Source organism: Gekko japonicus, unplaced genomic scaffold (assembly GCF_001447785.1).
Source record: "Gekko japonicus isolate JY-2015 unplaced genomic scaffold, Gekko_japonicus_V1.1 scaffold2257, whole genome shotgun sequence".
Classification (NCBI taxonomy): domain Eukaryota; kingdom Metazoa; phylum Chordata; class Lepidosauria; order Squamata; family Gekkonidae; genus Gekko; species Gekko japonicus.
The window spans coordinates 145,750-165,437 of record NW_015168723.1 but is presented as its reverse complement, the minus strand read 5'-3'; the positions used below and the strand labels follow the sequence as shown (position 1 = coordinate 165,437).

The following is a 19,688-nucleotide window of genomic DNA, read 5'->3' as shown; positions in this document are numbered from 1 at the left end:
GGGTCTCCTTGTGAGAAAAGCCTCGCAGTTAAAGATTAGATGCAGACATAGTGTTATTACTCTGGGGAGAAAGGATGCCCGGCGGTTCTGGCAAAGACGGCCCCAAAGGACCCCTTCCCCCAGTCCTGCCCAGAGCAAGGGTCCTCCACAGGAAAGGGAGAATTCTCCAAGGCAAGGAGACCCTCTTTTGAAGAGCTTTCAAGACACGGCTTCCTGCTGCCCTCTGAATGGAACCTGACGCCTCACCACAGCAACTGCAGGACTGCCTACTCATAGCCCTGAAGATCCAAAGTTAAGAATGGCAAAGGCTGGAGTGGGGTGGCGGGGGTGGGGGTGAGGTGTGGCCGAAATGGGGATTTGGGGGGGGGGGAAGGGTCGCAGGGTGTGGATGCAGCACACTGGACTCTGCAACTGGAGCGGGAAACGGAAGCCCCCCACTCGCTGGGGCCTGGCACTTCCTGAAGTGATCCAGCCGGGTCCCGGCTGGACCGCTTTAGATGGCAGGCGGAAGCTTGTGTGACCGAAGGGGGCTCTGGCGAAACAAACCGGGTTGGGGCCCGAGGGCATGTCTGGCTGAAGGGAGCGTTCCTTCTGCTCCTCTGACTGGAGGTGAAGGGGCCCCCGCTAGCAGAAAGCCCCTTTGGCTTGTACCCAGCTGTGCCGTTCTGCAGAAGGAAGTGCCCGTCCGCTTTTGGAAGCAGGGGAGGGTGAGCTGTGCTGGTTCCCACTCCCGCGTCACTCCCTGGGTTGTTCCTGAGAATCCACCGACTCCCAGAAACAAAGCCGTATGTGTGCACGCAAAAGGACACACAGCAGGAGGGGGAAGTGGGTAAGTCCCGCTTCCCGGGCCAACCTTACCGGATCGGAGCTGTTGCCTCAAACTTTTTTTTTTTTTAAACAAAGCCCCAGCATGTCAGGAAGAAGCTCCACTAGAACCCACCCCTCCGATATTTCATGTTCTTTGTCGAGAAGCATCTGGTCACATGAGCTCCAGCTGACCATCTTAAGTGGTGTGGCCCGGGCACCGGTTCGCCACTTCTGTGAGAAAGGGGCCCAGGATTTCCTAAAGACGGACTGTTGTTTTGTGCTTTAAATACACCTGCGTTGTGCTTAAAGTGTGTCGTCTGCCCCCAGCAGGATGCTCGACACTGCCAGCACCTTCCTTAACGGCACCGAAGCGTTTTAAACCGCACTCCCGCGACCAACTGGAGGGATTTCCCCACGTTCTTCCTATGGGTTTCAAGTCGGCGGATCACCCATCACCTACGCTCGGGCAGGGCAGGGGCCTGTTGAGACGGTGATCGGTTCAACCGCTCTGGATCCTGGATATTGCTGTAATACTTCCAACATTTCATCCAATATGTAGATGACCCAGTCAAACACATGTGAGGAGAGATTCTAAAGCCTGCGTTCCACACGGTGGAACCCTGGCTCTGAAGAGACTTTGGTGCCGGCGTGGATATAAATGGGGTATTTTTTCTATTTCAGAAAGAAAAGGGAAAAGAAAAGAAAAAGAAAAGAAGAGCGGAGTCTCTTAAAAAGAACCCAAAAGGCACGGCACGATCACTTCACATGGGTTTTCTGATAAGCTCGTCGTGTTTCATCCTTAAATGCTAATTCCCTAACTAACAGTCCAAATATACAAAGCCTAACAAAACCACCAGCAACGCACACTGTTCGGCCCGTTTACCGTTGCCTCTTTCGGACGGAGAGGCAACCGAGGGCAGCTTATAACAACTTCTCCAGTGATCAGAATGAGGCCCGGGGGCAGCTCTGCGCAGCCCCCTCTTCCCCTTTTTTCAACCCCCCCCCCCAACTTCTCTTTTTTCTGTTCTTTGAGGAACCTTCTAACACAAGAGTCCTGTCAAAATCCTACCAGTCAGATCCCGGGTCTTGTCGGTATACGGAGATCATAGACCTGTTTGCCAAAGAGCCGAGGATTTGTCACGGTGTGTACAGAGCGGACATTTCCTGGTTTGCGCATCGAGAAAAACGTTCCACGCCCACGACCAGGGCTGCCCCGGGGTCCTCCAAGGATCGGCTGCAGCCTGGTTCTATCTCGGCAGCTAAGAGCCAAGTCTGCAGGGACCTGGGCGCACTACACTCCTGGTTTCCCTTAAAAATCAACCCACGTCTTTGCTGAGTTCCATTTGAGAGAGAGAGAAAAAAAAAGGTATTGCTTTTATTGCCAAGAAGTATGGTGCATCTGTTTTCCTTCCTGAACTCCGCCAGGTTCCTTCTGACAGACAAGATGCAGCACGCAGAACACCAGACAGTTCGGAAGGGCCACGTCAGCTTGCCTGCACTTCCTTCCTTCCTTCCGTCCTCCCTTCCTTGAAGCGCCCTGGTTGCCTGCCTGCCTCCTGTCCTGCCTCTGTGAAAAGTGCGGTACCTGCCTCCAGCTCCCGCCACCAAGCTTTCTGGGACAGTGACGCTCAGCCGTTCCCTGCTAGTACCAATTCGGAGGGTTAGTACATTCACCCAGTAGGGTCAAGGATTGGATCGTAAGCCAAGAATTTGAGGGATGGAACATAAATGGAAATCCACGCGTGTTTCAGTCCTCCGCTTTAACCGAACCACCTTCTGCCCAGGAACGCTCCGACCCCTGCTAGTTCACCAAGACGTAGCCGCCATGTTGGGGGTCAACAGTTTCCATCATTTCGCAATCAAAGAGACCCGGGAACTCCCCCAGGCCTAAGGCCTCGTAGCTGGACGGGGCCCCGGGAGAGTCAGAGCTTCTCTGGTTGTCGGCGGCTGCCACGCCGCTCTGCTGCGCCGGGTCCAGGGGATATTGATGCGGGCCGGCATAGTCTGGTTCCGACGAGGCGCCCAGCGGCAGTTCGCAAGTCTGATAGGGATACTGCGGCTGCAGGGGGATCTGCGACGGCAGCCGAGACGCGCCGTGGACCTGGGGCGAGGGCGGCTGGTCGAGCGGAAGCTTCGGGTACTGGCTGAGGAAAGGGTCGCACTGCATCTGCTCCGCGGCCGGCTCCAGGAGAGGGCTCAGGGGCTGCACCAGGCTGAACGGGGGAGGGTGTGGTGGCGGGGGCTGCTGCTCTTCGTGGCAGGGAAGGGGCAGCTGGCTGGACCGGGGGTACGTCCCTTCGGCTATCTGCATCTGGTTGAAGTAAGCCTGCAGCTGGGATTGCTTCTGCAGGAAGAGCCGTTTCTGGTGCAGCCTGGAATCAAAGGTGACAAGGAAAAATCAGTTTGGCCTTCCCCAAGCGCCATGACCGGTCCCTCCTCCCGACTTTGACATTTGCCCTCTCTCACATCAGAAGAGCCCTGCTGGATCAGACCAGGGAGGGCCCACCTAGTCCAGCACCCTTCCTCTCTCGCGCGGTGCCCAGCCAGTTCCTTTAGAGGTCTAACAACAGGGCCTACAGGCTGAGGCCTTCCCCTGATGTTGCCTCCTGGCTCTGGGACTCAGAGGATTAGTGCCTCTGAATGTGGAGGTTCCCCTCAGCCACCACGGCTAGTAGCCACTGACAGACGTATGCTCCATGAATCTATCTCACCCCCTTTTAAAGCGGTTTATTCCTGTGGCCGTCACTACATCCTCCGGCAGCGAATTCCACTCGCTGTGTAGAGAAGTATTTTCTTTTGTCTGCCCTGAACCTACTGCCCACCAGCTTCACTAGATGCCCTCAAGATTTAGTATTTTGGAAGAGGGAGAATATGTTCTCTTTGTCAACTCTCTTCACCCCATGCATAATCTCATAAACCTCTATCAGATCCCCCCTTAATCACAGAGCCGGTTTGGTGCAGCAGTTATGAGCGCAGACTCTAATCTGGAAGAACCGTGTTTGATACCCCACTCTGCCACATGCAGCTGCTGGTGTGACCGTGGGTCACTCCCAAGTTCTTTCAGAGCTGTTCTCAAGGGCAGTCCTCGAAAGAGCTCTCTCGGCCCCACCTGCCTCACAGGGTGCCAGTTGTGGGGAGGGGAAGGGAAAGGGATTCTAAGGTGCTCCAAGACTCCTTCGGGTAGTGAAGGGCGGGGTATAGATCCAATTTCTTCTTCTATTTCTTTTCCAAACCCAAAAGTTCCAGACTTGGAGGATTCACTGAACCCCTGTGCAGGCACCCAATTCCAACTCCCCACCCAAAGCCACTTCTACAGACCCATCAGCCTCCAGCGTTCTACTCAAAGTTTACTTTTTAGGGTGCACTTTCAGCTCAGAGGCAAATTTTTGCAATTCTCTTTTGAATACCGGGGAAACCAGACTAAAATCAGAGCTTCTTTTCTACAGATCTAAGTAGGGATATAAAGCAAAACACACACGAAAGAGCCCCAGGAGTGCTTAGGGGAACGACATTCCATTTGTAAAGTTTCCAGGGATACGTGGCAGGACAACCTCCACTTGACATGAGCACCAGCATGATTCCAGCGTTTTGGACTCCCCTCGCCTTTTGGGCAACCAGCTCCCCATCCAATTTGGTGCTAAGCACCGCAGTTGGCAGGAAAGGAGCTGCCCACTCACTGTGCTGAAGCTCAAAGGCTTGGGGGTCTTTGTGCCAAAGTCTTGCGCTGAGCAGTTTTCATTCACGGAGGCAAAGGAAGCCACCTGCCTCCTCTTTCTTTAGGAGGCCCGCTGGTGTGAGACCACGTCCAGGAACACAGAGAGGCCTGGAGAAGCCTACGGGGACCAGTGTGCTCGCCTCGGTTTACCTGCAAAGGTGTCCATTTCTGACTCCTCACCTGTGCTCCTGTAACTGCTGCTCCAGGCTCCGCGGTAACTCCTTGCAAAAAACTTGGCAGGCGTTTTGAGCTTTTGAAAGCAGGCTGGGCTTCTGGAACAAGGAGGAGAGTTGACTTACTTGATCACCACGTCACATTTTGCACAACAATCCCTCACAGTCTTGCCGGGAGCCTTTTACAAACCTGGACCTGCGACAGGATTGGCAGGGCGGGCTGGGCTTTCTGGCGGGGCCCCTCGGCACCACCCCAAGGGAGTGCAATGCTATGCGAGCCCCGGCCGCCTGACCTGGTGTGAGTGTGTCAGGAGATCCCTCCCGGAGCCATCAGAACGGGGGTTCCCAACCAGTGTTCCCTCTAAGCTGGGATAGTGTGAGCTAGCTCACAGTTTTTTAGCCTCCAGCTCACACATTTTTTGTCTTCGCTCAGGAAGGATGGCTCCAGAGGAGACTAATTTATGCAGGAGCCAAATCGCTTGCTCACAGCTTGAATGCCAGCAGCCCACAAAGTAGAATTCTTGCTCACAAGACTCCACAGCTTAGAGGGAGCATTGCTCCCAACCAATGTTCCCTCTAAGCTGTGGAGTCTTGTGAGCAAAAATTCTACTTTGTGAGCTACTGGCATTAAAGCTGTGAGCGAGCGATTTGGCTACTGCATAAATTAGCTTGCTCTGGAGCCATCCTTCCTGAGCGAAGACAAAAAATGTGTGAGCCGGGGGCTAAAAAACTGTGAGCTAGCTCACACTAACCCAGCTTAGAGGGAACACTGCTCCCAACCTGCTTCAGCCAATGGGCACCTCTGGAATTCTGACACAGGGTGATGGGCACGACCACAAAATGGCCACCACGGGAGGCAGAGCCACAGAAACACACAGACACACAAGCAGCCCAAGGAGTGATTTTTAAAAATGCACTGGGAAAGGGGAAAGTTTGAGTCCAGGGGCCCCTTTTAAGACCAACAACATTTAATTCTGGGTATGAGCTTTCATGTAACAGCGTTCCGTGCGCCTTGGCGTCTAGTCATGCCGGCCACATGACCACGGAAACGTCTTCGGACAGCGCTGGCTCTTCGGCTTTGAAACGGAGATGAGCACCGCACCCCTAGAGTCGGATTCAACTGGCTTTCGAGCAAGGGAGACCTTTACCTTTTTAAATAGGTACCACTTCGTTGGGAAGGTAACAGCTGAAGAAGGGGGAAAAAATCAGGGAGGCATTAACCCCCCCCCCCCAAATGTAACTCATAAGAACATAAGAGACGCCAATTTTGGATCAGGCCAAAGGCCCATCCAGTCCAACACTCTGTGTCACACAGTGGCCAGAAATACCTTTATGAGCTTTCATGTGCAGGCATACTCCTTCAGAGACTGAGAGAGCATGAAACCAGTGCTGCAGTGGCGGCAGCTGCCAACGAGACAGCATTACTTCAGTCTGCACAGCCAGTGAGAAGCCCTGCTGGGCAGGAGTCCCCCCTGGCCCATCCACACTTGACAAGCGCCAGGAAAGGTGCCGGCTGGTGCCATGGCGCCCATGGGCACCACACTGGAGACCCCTGCATTAGAAGCCAGGAGGTACGAGAATACTCCCTGGAGACTTACGTGTTGCTTAGTTTGGATTAATGCTTCAGAAGGAGGCACTGTACCTGGAGCCTGTGCTGCAAATACTGAGTTTCTAAGCTTTGCCGCCTGGAGAGTAGCTGGGGATGCACGCCATTAGGGAAGACAGAGGCCGCTTCCTGCTGCTGGGATGCTTCCTCCTTGGGAGAAAGGGGAAAAGAAAACGCTCAGAACAAGAGTGGGATCCTTCGTCTACCCACAGGCCGTTTTCCGCGTCTCGGGACTCGCAGGCTGCTGCTGAGTCGGTGAGAGGCAGAGACCTGCAGAACCGGAAAGGGCGCCAAATCGGTAGCCAGGCAATTAGCCAGCAACCTGGGAGCTGAAAAACCTGGAAGGGGGTGGGGGGAGCACCTGTGCCTAATCTTCCCTCCATCCATCCACAGCCAAGACTGGAAAGGTCATTTCCAACTCCCAGGCGCCATCGCCCAATTTGTAGCCTGCACGTTTGTGCAGGAAAGCTGGAAGTGGTAGAAGGGTATTCATCTCCCAGGGGAACCCTGGAGAATCAGGAAGACGCCTTTCCCGTGGCTGGCGCACGGCGCACACTTAGTCAGTGAAGCTTCTTGCCCCTCCCTGTAACCCTTACAGGATCCCCCGCTACCTAGCCCCCCACACCCATTCTGCTTTCTCCCTTCTCAATCCCCTCCCTCTTTCCCCAGCAACAAAAACTTCCAAATCCTGCAAAGAGCGAGACAACAATAACTAGAACGTGGGGGGGGGGGGTTTTGCAAAGGAGATTAACAAAACCCATGGAAATGAAGCACCTGGTGCAGACCGCTCCCAAGGTCTTGCAAATGAGAGGTGGACGTCAGGGCGGGTCCGTCTTCTGACCTCATCTGTTCATACAGCAGCTGGACTTTGTTCAGCTCCAGGATTCCTTTCGTTCGGGCCAGGTTCTGAAGATGCTGTCTGAATGCTACGATTCCTGGATTAAAGGAACATCAGAAGAGCCCCGCTGGATCAGACCAATAGTTCATCTCATCCAGCATCTTGTCTCACACAGCGGCCCACCAGTTCCTCTGGAGGTCCAACAACAGGGCATAGAGGCTGAGGCCTTCCCCTGATCTTAAGAACACTGGAAGAGCCCTGCTGGATCAGACCAGGGGTCCATCTAGTCCAGCATCCCGTTTCACACAGTGGCCTGGTGTTTTCTCTGGAGATCCAACAATAGAGCCTAGAGGCCGAGGCCTTCTCCTGCTGTTAAGAACATCAGAAGAACCTTGCTGGATCAGACCAGGGGTCCATCTAGTCCAGCACCCCATCTCACACAGTGGCCAGCCAGGTCCTCTGGAGGGCCAACAACAGGGCATAGAGGCTGAGGCCTTCCCCTGATCTTAAGAACACTGGAAGAGGCCTGCTGGATCAGACCAGGGGTCCATCTAGTCCAGCATCCCGTTTCACAACAGAGCCTAGAGGCCGAGGCCTTCTCCTGCTGTTAAGAACGTTGGCAGAGCCCTGCTGGATCAGACCAGGGGTCCATCTAGTCCAGCATCCCATCTCACACAGTGGCCAGCCAGGTCCTCTGGAGGGCCAACCACAGGGCAGAGAGGCTGAGGCCTTCCCCTGATGTTGCCTCCTGGCTCTGGGATTCAGAGGCTTAGTGCCTCAGAATGTGGAGGTTCCCCTCAGCCACCAGGGCTAGTAGCCATTGATGGATTTATCCTCCAAGAATCTATCTAATCCCCCTTTAAAGCTGTCTATTCCTGTATATACTTGGCCTTTCAAAGGGCTTTTGAGAAGGTACCTCACCAAAGACTCCTGAGTAAATTTAGCAGTCATGGGATAAGAGGACAGGTTCTCTTATGGATTATGCAGGAATGAAAGCAGACAGTTCTCACCATGGAGGGAAGTAAGCAGTGGAGCCCCACAAGGATTGGTATTGGGCCCGGTACTATTTAAGTCATTCATAAATGATCTGGAACTAGGGGTGAGTAGTGTAGTGGCCAGGTTTGCAGATGACACAAAATTTGCCATCTTCTGGGCATGGAGCAGGAGTCACTGGGGGCATCGGGAGAGGCAGTTGTGGATTTCCTGCATTGTGCAGGGGTCTGACTAAGTGACCCCTGAGGTCCCTTCCAACTCTGTGATTCTATGATTCTATATTCAGGACGGTGGAACCCGAGGCTGACTGTGAAGATCTCCGAGAGGATGGCCACAAACTGGGTGAGTGGGCGACAAGGTGGCTAATGACGCTCAGCGTTGGTATACCTGGACTTGGAAAATGAAGCTGTTCTAACAACTGCATTCTCTCGTCCTTCTTACATTTGAGAGGGGGGGTGCTCATTGCCCCAGGCTGCTCTTCATGCAATGCGAACACAGAGACACACCCTTGAATTGCTAACAACGCCTACACACAGCTTGGTACCCCAGAGAACACCAAAAATTAAAAGGGGAGGAAAATTTTCACACACTCCATAGGAATTGCTCATATGCAGCCCCCCCCCCCAAAAAAAACCCTACTGTGATAAGGGCTGCTGAATAGCAGGGTGCCCGATATCAGATTTTAAAGAAAAGTTTTAAAACAGGGGTGTCGAACATAAGGCCCGGGGGCCAGAACCGGCCCATCCAGGGCTCTGAAGCGGCCCACGAGCAAGCACCGCAAGGGAGGGAACAGGCGACTGCTTTGGGGGGGGGGGAGTGGGCGGATCCACTCCGATTGTGGCTTCAGCAGGGCAGAACAACCTGGTCTGCAGCAGTCAAGCATCGTGGGAGTGTCTGCCCAGTGCTGCACTGCTGGCTCTCCAGTCCGCCTGTGTGGGTTCCCCTTTGCACCCCCCTCCCAGCCCATGAGGCCTTGCGGTGAGGATACGCCAAGTCGGAGCTTACCGGCTGCTGTCCTTTATACAGTTTATTTCTCCGGTACCTGGCATGACGTTTTATGGCACACATGGCCCGGCCTGACAGAGAGACATTTATGCCAGATCCGGCCCTCGTGACAAATGAGTTCGACACCCCTGTTTTAAAAGGGTCCAACAGAAGGAAGGGGGGGCAATACTAAATCTGGGCTGAGGAACGTGATGGTTGCCTGAAGAAGACCAGGGAGGTCCTGGAGAAGTCCAGCATCCATGAACGCAGGACTCGCTTCTAGGCAGGGAGTTTAGACTGACTGCAGGCAAAGGACGAGGTCTGGGCTGCACAAGCCACTTCTTGTACTGACAGGTATGAGTGACGGGCATGTTTGCTGTCCCAGCCACACTTTTGGGTGCCTAAACCTCCCCAAACACACACAGACACACAGGCTGCAGCCAGAACCAGGTGCCATAATTCATGGGCGCATTAGGGGCAGTTACCTTGTGTCAGCGACGTGTCCGATGCTCTGCGCCCCTCTCGGAAGCTGACGGGGGAGCGGTTGTGGGCCTCTCGCTTCTGAGAGGCCAGCGCCTGCATGGCGGGATTGGCGGGTCTCAGCCCGATGAAACGGGGCGTCATCCTGGGAGCCGGCTGGTTGGCCAGTACCATTTCTTTCAGGGAAGGGGTGTCTTCCAGGAAGTTCAAGTCTTGCTGGAGGGACCCCATGTCGTATTCGGAGTCAACGCTGCTCAAGGACTGGTTCTCGTCCATGGAGAAGACTTTCCCTTTAGCACATTAAGGAAAGTTCACAGTCAGTGGGAATACCGGGGTACATTAAGCAGCTGGGCGGAGAAGCTGTGGAGTATTTGCAAAGGTCAACAAATAAGCAAGAACATGTTCCTTGAACACTCCCCAACTCTGGAACACGGGGCTGATTCACACAAAGCAGTGACTTCTCCAGCTCAGTAAGGCTGTGGTCACACAGCAAGCTTATCCCGATTTATTCCCGCTATAGATTTGATCAGGAATATTTTGGGGGGGGGGGTTGGGATGATCACACACCCCCCCCCCGAACCGCTTGCATCGCGCAATGAGGCTCTGGGCACCGTCCAGATAGCCGCGCCACCCAAGCAGTGGCACAGCTTGTTTTTAAAAAAAAAACTGGCTTTGCGCATGCACATATGCACATGGCCGAATCACCACTCCCTTTGGGCTTCCCCCTTGTTTTTGGAAGGTCCCCCCCCCCCAAAACAGCGAACAAAATTAACTGGCGACCTACAACTGAGCACTGGAGTCTATATGTGCGCTTGAATGTTTATACATTGAATTTATTCATCGCAGGATTGCTCATGTGCACAATGACGGAAGCTTGGAGGGGAAAAAAACATAGCGAGAAGGGCGTTCAGACGACCTAACTGCAATCATTGCGAGAGATGGCTGTCTAGATCAGCGAAATCGTGGATTCAAAGCGCAAATATCCGGAAAGTGCTTGATTTCCCAGATGTGGGAAAACTCGCTAAGGAACGGGGAGGATTGCGCGAGTGAGCCCACTTTGGTGCGGGAGACGGATGCGGCCGTCTGATCAGCAATTTTAAATGCGAGAGGGAACAGCCGTGAAACCTGATCAAAATGACCGTGTGACCACGGCCTAAAAGTCACATGAATGGGTGTGATGTCAAGTAAAAACCTGAAAACAGCAGCCACAGCGTATCAGACCGAGAATCCATCTGGTCAGACAGATGCTCTGAGGAAACCCACGGGCAAGGTCTGCAGACGTCAGCCCTCGCCTACCTGACTGCTCTCCAGCATCTGACAACCAGAGCCGCTCGTGAACAGCCTGGGACTGACCTCTCCCGCATAAATCTGCCCTTCTAAGCCCCTGGCCACCCCCACGGCAGAGAGCTGTGAGAAGGAGAACTACCTCTCGTCTGTCTTGAGTCTCCTGCCAATCAGTTTCACGGGGGGGGGGGGACGACCACTGAGTTCTGGTACTAAGGGAGGGAGAGGAAGGTCGCTCTCCATCCGCTTCTGCTACACAGTGCATAAATTGGTCAACTACTGTTGTGTCACCCTGCAGTCACCTTCTCCCAAAGTGAAAAGCCCCATATGCTTCTGCCTTGCCCCAGAGGGAAGGCTCTCCTACCCCGTTGGTCACTGTTGTCACCCTCGTCTGCATTTTTTTCCAGCCCTTCAATATCATTTTTGAGATGCGGCAAATGCAATCAGAACTGCACACGGTATTCCAAAAGTAGTCACCGCAGGGACTTGCTTAAGGGTATTACTATAGTGGCAGTTTTATCTCCATTCCCTTCCTTGATATCCCTAGAATGGAATTTGCCTTTTTAAAAAAACAGTCATAGAACAGAATTAAAAAGGTGGCAGGGGCCTGAAGACAATCCAGCCCAACTCCCAGCACCATGCTGGATGACCCAAAGTAGCCCTGACAAATAATCATCCAATCTCTGCTTAAAAACCTCTGTGGAGGGAAAACACACAACTTCCCTGGGCAACCGATTCTACCACGCAACTGCCCTTATATGAAAAGGGTTTCCCCAGTATCCCTCCAATACCCCCACCCTTAATTTAAACCCATTATTATGTCCTCCACTACCATTTGAAACAATGCCCTACCCTCCTCTAAATGACCGCCTTTCAAACTCTGAAAAAGAATAATGCAGACTGGGGAGACATTTTCAGCAAGCTACCCACTACAACCCCCAGTCCCTGTCATCTTTCTCCCACTCTGCAGCGAAGAAGAAGAAGAGGAGGAGGAGGAGGAGATTGGATTTAGACCCCGCCCTTCACTACCCAAAGGAGTCTCAGAGCGGCTGACAAACTCCTTTCCCTTCCCCTCCCCACAACAGACACCCTGTGAGGTAGGCGGGGCTGAGAGAGCTTTCTCAAGAATTGCTCCTGAGAGAACAGCTCTGAAGGAACTAGGGCTTGCCCAAGGTCATCCAGCAGCTGCGAGTGGAGGAGTGTTGAATCAAACCTGGTTCTCCCAGATTAGAGCCCGCGCACTTAACCATCACACCAAACTGGCTCTCACACCAGACTTGTGCTAATCATCTGGTCCATTTTCCTTCACTGAAAGGCCCGTCCTTCCTGTACAGGTCTGGCTTGCCCCAAAACATCCCTTACCGTTCCTAATGCACCTTGAACCCTTGCTCCATACTCCACTGTCTTATGCACACTGTGAGATTCCTCAACTCGGCCTGCCCGGCCAGCTCTGTACGTAGAACAGGCAGCATTTCTCAGACTGCTAGTCTGGAGGTCCTGAATTTTAATATTCTACCCAGCAGCTCAAACTTGCATGACCACTGGCGCCTCTCCCACACTCCCTAACAGCCTTCTGACCCAGGACACGACATCCATGCACTTCGCACTAGGCAAGCAAGTTGCTATGCAGTCACCATGCCCACTGTGAATCCATCTTCTCTCTGTTGAGCCAGCCACTACCAGGACTGCCTTCCCCTCGAGACACATCCTTGGTGTGAGAGGACACCTGTTCCTCACCCGGAGAACAAGTTTCTTCTCCTAGTCCTTCAACAGGACGCCCTCCTCCTCCTCTGTAACGGCAGAAATGCTGCCAATGCAGGAGTGGGATCTCTCGGTCAAGTCTGCGACAGTCTCAGCCACACATCTGCAGACTCAAAACATCTTAGCAGACGGACCTTTTTCTCAAGCAGGTTAGTTGGGTTCTCTTTTAGGACTGGCTCTAAATTTTTCAAAAGCTTGCACACTACTGAACGGTGGTCAGAAACACGCGAGGGTATCACCAGAACCCCACCTACTCACATCCGGAGACCACAATGCACAGACTTTCAAACAGAAAATGTGCTTCTCGCAATCGAAGCATTGGGAATTTTTTGCAATGTGACCCTGTCCCTACTTATCAGATCACGTGGCGATACTTGTTGTGAAAGCCCTCGCCTTAGATGACCAGCTGAGCGAGGGCATCTGAAAGTGAAACGTTATCAGGAAATGCAACAACATATGCCCATGTACTGGTTTTCAGCTTCCGAAGGACAGCAGCCCTGACCCTCACTGCATTCCCTTGAGATTTGTTGGCTCAAAAGCCATTTTGGCAGCCAGTGATTTTTAGCAGCCAGACATGGGGGGGGGGGGGGGTCGAGGTGAGCGCAGTATATCCTCGAGGCACTCCTGAACACATAAAGAAATGCCTTCTACGTATCCTGAGATCTGCAGTTCAAGATGAGAGGGCTGCTTCCTCACCTTTGCACAGGAATGCTGGAGAGGAGTTTCCTTTGGTTTGCTGCCTGTGAACCACACACGCACGAGCTGGTGGCTTCTTAACGGCAACTTGTTTGCTTTCCCCAGTCTTTGCTTACTGTCATGAGATTATCTGGCCTTCTGCTTGCTTTGCCATCTGTACATTTACCCCTCTTATCTCCCTACTGGCCTGTGCAGCGAATTCATCACCAGTGCCAAGGCAATATAAACAAAGACCCTGGACTCCTTGGCACTGGCGGCTAGCTTCAGGGGGAGGGTAACGCTGAGCCTGAGACCTCGAACCCACCCCTTTGCTTGAGCGGTGTGGATCGTTACACTCCTCCTCGCCTAGAGATTTCCCACAGGCCCTTCTCATAGAATCACAGAGTTGGGAGGGACCTCCAGGGTCATCTAGTCCAACCCCCTGCACAATGCAGGGAATTCACAAATACCTCCCCCCCCACCCCCCCCTACTGACTGCTGTTCCACGCCCAGAAGATGACAAAAGAACCTCCAGCATCTCCAGCCAAAGTGGCCTGGGGAAAAATTACTTCCTGACCCCAGAGTGGCAACCTGCATTTCCCTGGGCATGTAAGAAACGGCCACAAGAACTAAGCACTCATGCAACCCTTCCTGCCCTCCCTCTCATGATCGGCCTTGTTTGCCCTAGCTCTCAGGTTGCCATCTGGTACAATCAGAAGGATGTCAACAGACATGAGCATGACACAGTCTTAAGGAACTTCCTTTGGGTATTCTTCAATGCAAGCCTGGATTCTTGGCCTCCACCCTGGACATTCGTTCCTTGCCTAACATAAGAACATCAGGGAAGCCAATGCTGGATCAGGCCAATGGCCCATCCAGTCCAACACTCTGTGTCACACAGTGGCCAAAAATACCAGGTGCCATCAGGAGGTCCAGCAGTGGGGCCAGAACTCCAGAAGCCCTCCCACTCTTGCCCCCCCAAGCACCAAGAATACAGAGCATCACTTGCCCCAGACATAAGAACATCAGAGAAGCCAACGCTGGATCAGGCCAAAGGCCCATCCAGTCCAACACTCTATTTCACACAGTGGCCAAAAATACCAGGTGCCATCAGGAGGTCCAGCAGTGGGGCCAGAACTCCAGAAGCCCTCCCACTGTTGACCCCCCCCCCAGGCACCAAGAATACAGAGCATCCCTTGCCCCAGACCGAGAGTTCCAATCTATACCCTATGGCTATACCTTGTCCTGTACCTGTGCCTGGCATTACAACCAGCTGGTTGGTTACTTCTGCCAGAGTGTGACGCCTCTTCCCACAGCGAGTGGCTTGCAGGGCAGCAAACGCTTGCGCGGGATCCTCTTCAGACTCTCCCTCCGTCTCTATGCCTTCGTCGATTGAGGTTTCCATCATGCTGCTAGGCAGAGACTGGCACCCCTTCCTCCCCATCATCGGGGGAACAGGATCCAGCAGGCAGCCGTTGAGCTAAATGCCATCACAATGGGGGGGGGGGAGAAGAGAGAAACAAAACATGGTTTTCAATGAACGCTGAACGTCTCCTCGCAGACATGTACACAAAACCTCTGTGGATCAAGGTAGGCAGGCAGAGACACAGCAGAGGCCATCTGCTGATGGAATTCAACCCAAGGGCCCCCTGAAGTGCAAAACTGCTTATCAGAACTCAGTGTTGCGCTGGCAAGAGACATCAGTAGCAAAGTCGGGGAGGTGACGACCTTTCCGAATGGGCCACCTTCTCCTGGTGAGAACAGGCAGGCTTTCTAGCTCGGCAGGGTTTCCCACTTCTCATCCAACCCCTAGGCAGATAACACAAGCTAATCCTGCAACAGGCATCTCTCGCACCATCCCCTGGGACTTGTGCGGCGTTCTGGGAAAAGTCACGGAAATGCTGCTGCTCTAATGCCACCCTGCCACAGAAATTTCTGCGAGGAACGGGAAAAGTGCAGCTTCACAATGCCGGGTCAGGCTTGCCTTCCAGATGAAGATCTGTGGGCCTTCTCGGGATCCACAGACCCAGGCGTGATCAACCAGGTATTCTCCAGTGGCCCAGCCCCATGACAATTAACAGATGTGTGAGCCCGTCCAACAGGGCTTCGCTTAGCAGGAGAGGTTCCCAGAACACCGTGTTCCAGGTGTGCTGGCTCTGAGAACCAGAAACCCTCCCAGCCAGCGGAGGAGCGACTTGGCTGCTCTCCACTAATCTGCAGGCGTTTAAGCAGCTGTTCCCAAATTCCATCAAGAAATCTGTCTTGTAGGATCAGCTTCAAAATTCAGCTAATTGCCAAACTGCTGGGGGAGGGCTAAGTGCCCACTCGTCTGGGAGCGTCTCTTAGTCTGAAGCCACTGCCGCATGGTCTGCCACATGAGAAACACACGTGCTTCTTGGACAAGGCTTCGGGTTTTGAATGGGAAAAGCACCCAGCAGGTGAATGGGGCATTAGGGAGGGGTGTGAGTGTCAGATAAAGGGCTAGGTCTCTAGAAAGCTCCTGCATGGGCACAGAACCTGCACTGACCCTACCAAAAAGGGGGGTGGGGGAAGCTGCCTTTATTGTACTGGCTAAAAGACAGGACACTAATACACTAACATCAGTAATTATCATTAAAAGGTAAATCAACTATCTCCAAGATACATGGTCGCTGGATGGATGAAAAGACCCAAAAAATACAAAATAAAAATCAAGCAGCGCTTTTGGCAAAATATTTCAGCTTTATGTTTTTACGTTTTCCTTATGTGAAATATGAAATTTCAGGAGAGTTTCATGCAGGAGGAGGAACCTGGGCAGAAACCAAAGAAGGCAGTTCCAAGGGCTGATTCCGCAAAGCGAGAAAGCAAAGACGCCGGACGAGAGGCCATGTGGCTGAAGGAGCTTCTCTGGCAAGTCTTATGTGCCTGAACGTTACCCTGTTGTGGGTCTGATGAATCACTCACACCAGGGTTTTCAGGAGAGTTTCATGCAGGAGGAGGAGCCTGGGCAGAAACAAAAGAAGGCAGTTCCAAGAGCTGATTCTGCAAAGCGAGAAAGCAAAGACGCCGGACAAGAGGCCACGTGGCTGAAGGAGCTTCCCTGGCAAGTCTTATGCGCCTGAACGTTACCCTGTCGTGGGTCTGATGAATCACTCACACCAGGGAACGCTGCGCAGGCCTGTTCAGGGAACAACCGCTGTGCGCATCTCTCTCGATCGGGCACTCCCAACCAGTGTTCCCTCTAAGCTGAGTTGGTGTGAGCTAGCTCACAGTTTTGTAGCCTCCGGCTCACACATTTTTGCCTTAGCTCAGGAAGGAGGGCTCCAGAGACAACTGATTTATGCAGCTCCAAATCACTCGCTCACACCTTTAATGCCTGTAGCTCACAAAGTACAATTTTTGCTCACAAGACCCCACAGCTTAGAGGGAGCATTGTTCCCAACCTTTCTGAACCGGTGGGCACTGTTGCGATTTTGAGACAGTGAGACAGGCAAAACCACAAAATGCCCGCCATGGAAGGTGCCACCACACAGGCACACACAGAGGAAACCCAAGGACAGGGGGCAAGAGAAGTAATTTAAAAAAAACAAACCCTGGGGAAGAGGAGTGAAGAGAGAACAAATTCCACAGTCCAGGGGTGTCAAACATAAGGCCCGTCCCAGGGCTCTTATGTGGCCCGCGAGCAACTAGTGCAAGGGAGGGAACAGGTTTTCCTTTGCACCCCTCTCTCAGCCCATGAGGTCTTGCAGTAAGAATACACCAACTTGGAGCTTACCAGCTGAACTGCAGACCGGAAGGTCTGTAGTTCAGCAGTTCGAGTCTCTGGCCCCAGCTCCTGCCAACCTAGCCGTTTGAAAGCAAGAAATTGCAAGTAGATAAATAGGTACTGCTTTGGTGGGAAGCGTTCCGTGTGTCTTGGTGTTTAGTCATGCCGGCCACATGACCACGGAGACATCTCTGGATAGTGCTGGCTCTTCGGCTTGGAAATGGAGATGAGCACCACATCCCTAGAGTCGGATTCGACTGGCTTTCGAGCTACTTGTGTTTTTGATGGGGAGGTGCATGGTCGGAAGTTCTACTCTGGACGCCTGTAGTTCCCTTAATTAGATACCTAAAACCCACCCTAACTGAATCATCTTACGCAAGAGCGAATGTGGCCATTGCCACATCATATGGGCAGCCACTCTTCCACACTTGGAAGTAAAAGGACACAAGGAAACTGTAAACAAGTGCTACACCTCTGGAACAAAACGATACAAAAACAAGATATTCTTCTCACAAACAATGTATATGATGACAATAAGTGTCAAGTGCACTCACTGCAAGAGGTCCTTAAAGACAACTGTTGACCAAGCTCTCTTGAGACGCTTCTGGGCAAAGGCATGCCCTGCCCAAGTGCCCAGCGCGGGAGCTCTTTCTGTGCTCCCCTTGCCCCAGTTGGCGGGTCAGGGGACCACCTGGGCCGCCGTCAGCAGCCCGCTTTGGAGACTGCCAGGCAATAATCCTGCACTGCGCAGATACCTCTTCGGGGGGCAAAGTTATCTATTCCGTTCTGGTTCCCCTTCTCAAGCTAAACATGATCACAAGCTAAACATGAGCCTGCAGTGCGATGTGGCTGCGAAGAAAGCGAATGCAATCTTAGGAGGCATGAACAGAAGCCTTGTGTCCAGATCACGGGAGGTGGTCGTTCCGCTCTGTTCTGCTATGGTCAGGCCTCACCTGGAGTCCTGTGACCAGTTTTGGGCCCCACATTTTAGGAAGGATGTGAACAAGCTCGAGCGTGTCCAGTAGAGGGCAACTAGGGTGGTGAGAGGGCTGGAATCCAAGTCTTACGAGGAAAGGCTGAAAGAGTTGGGTCTGTTTAGCCTGGGAAAGAGAAGGCTTAGAGGGGACATGATTGCAGTCTTCAAGTATTTGAAGGGCTGTCATGTAGAAGATGGAGCAGATCTATTCTCTCTTGTTCTGGATTGCAAGTCTAGATCTAATGGGTGGAAATTACAAGGGAGTCATCACTGGTTAAATATCAGGAGAAACTTCCTAACCGTAAGAGAGGTTGAGCAGTGGAACAGTCTGCCTCGGGAGGTGGTGGATGCTCCTTCGCTGGACGTTTTCAAGCGAAGGCATGGACGACCATCTTTTGGGTATGTTGTAAGTATGTCGGGCTATCTTTCAGCTATGCTCCTGCAGAGTGCAGGGGGTTGGACTAGATGACCTGCAAGGTCCCTTCCAACTCTAACATTCTATGATTCTCCATTTTAGCACCAAAGCGTGCAAGTCAGCTGTGCGTGTGTATTGGGGGGGGGGCTGCCATCTTACAAGCTCTTCTATAAAATATACATTTAGGAAGGTTAAGGATGGGGAGATAGACCAAGTGTCCCATTTCAAATATTTGGGTACAGTCTTTAGTTGCAATTGCCATGGGAAACATCATATAAGAGCAGCAACTGAAATTGCTAAAACAAACTCTAATGCCCTTCTTCGGTTCTACTACTCAAGAGGCGGCCAGTATGTTTCGATGGCCATTGCAGCGTTTAATGTGAAAGTTACTTGGATTAAAGAAATTTCTGACTCATCGGATCAGATCCTTCTCCAGTTCCTGCGTAGAAATGTTCCTTTGAGTCAAGAGCCTGGAAGGCCGCCTTTAAATTGAGACTGAAAGTTCTCTACATGACACCTAATGCCCAAGGGGGTCTTCTCTATTTCTTAAAGGAAGATAATTATAAATGCACGTGGGCAAAACATGTAGATAACAAGCTGGAGAGGACTGGTCTTGCCCCTACAGTGCTTAACGATATAAACAATCAAGAAGCACTAAATTTGATTACATTGAGGGTGGCAAACATTGAAAATATACATTTACAAATGTTGCCCCCCCCCCAATAACTGCAGACCTACTTTGTCTCATCTGTCTGGTAGGACAAGAGGATATCAGCCTACAAAGCCCCATATGTGCTGCTCTCATATAAATAAATATAGAACACTTCCAAACTGGCAATCAATGCATCAGTGGTATAACGTGAATCAGACGAAACAAAAATATGTCAGTTTTAATGAGGCAATTAATGTGCAAGAACAGAAAAAGTGACTGAGGAGATATACCTCCTCATGTAGAGACATACACACACCCACACACACACACACACACTCACACACACACGTATCTGACCTATACTGCGTTTCAGCTGCAAGAACTGTCGCCTCCTTCCCTTCCTGCCAGCTCACATCGCCCAAGTTATCCCCCCCCCTTCCCTTTAGGGACATCACCATGGAGTCTAGGCTGGATGCGTCAACGTGTGCCACGCCGACTGGAGCCACGGCACCCTTGCGCAACTGTGGAGCTGTCGCTTCTCATTAGTCGCACTCCATTCCAGCCCGTTAACTGTCGAGGGGCAG

The 19,688-nt window shown here is 52.4% G+C and overlaps 1 protein-coding gene across 1 annotated transcript in view; it reads right to left on the bottom strand.

Moving 5' to 3' along the window:
- Positions 1-1,859: 1,859 nt before the first annotated feature.
- Positions 1,860-19,688, bottom strand: part of SIK2 (salt inducible kinase 2) — a 100,912-nt gene continuing 83,083 nt past the window's right edge. Inside the window, exons 10-15 of the mRNA XM_015415585.1 lie at positions 14,568-14,796; positions 9,602-9,886; positions 7,076-7,236; positions 6,338-6,451; positions 4,703-4,794; positions 1,860-3,179 (exon numbers count right to left, since the gene is read on the bottom strand). Coding sequence (XP_015271071.1) covers positions 2,609-3,179; positions 4,703-4,794; positions 6,338-6,451; positions 7,076-7,236; positions 9,602-9,886; positions 14,568-14,796 — 1,452 coding nt within the window. The 3' untranslated portion in view covers positions 1,860-2,608. The remainder of the gene's footprint in view (positions 3,180-4,702; positions 4,795-6,337; positions 6,452-7,075; positions 7,237-9,601; positions 9,887-14,567; positions 14,797-19,688) is intronic.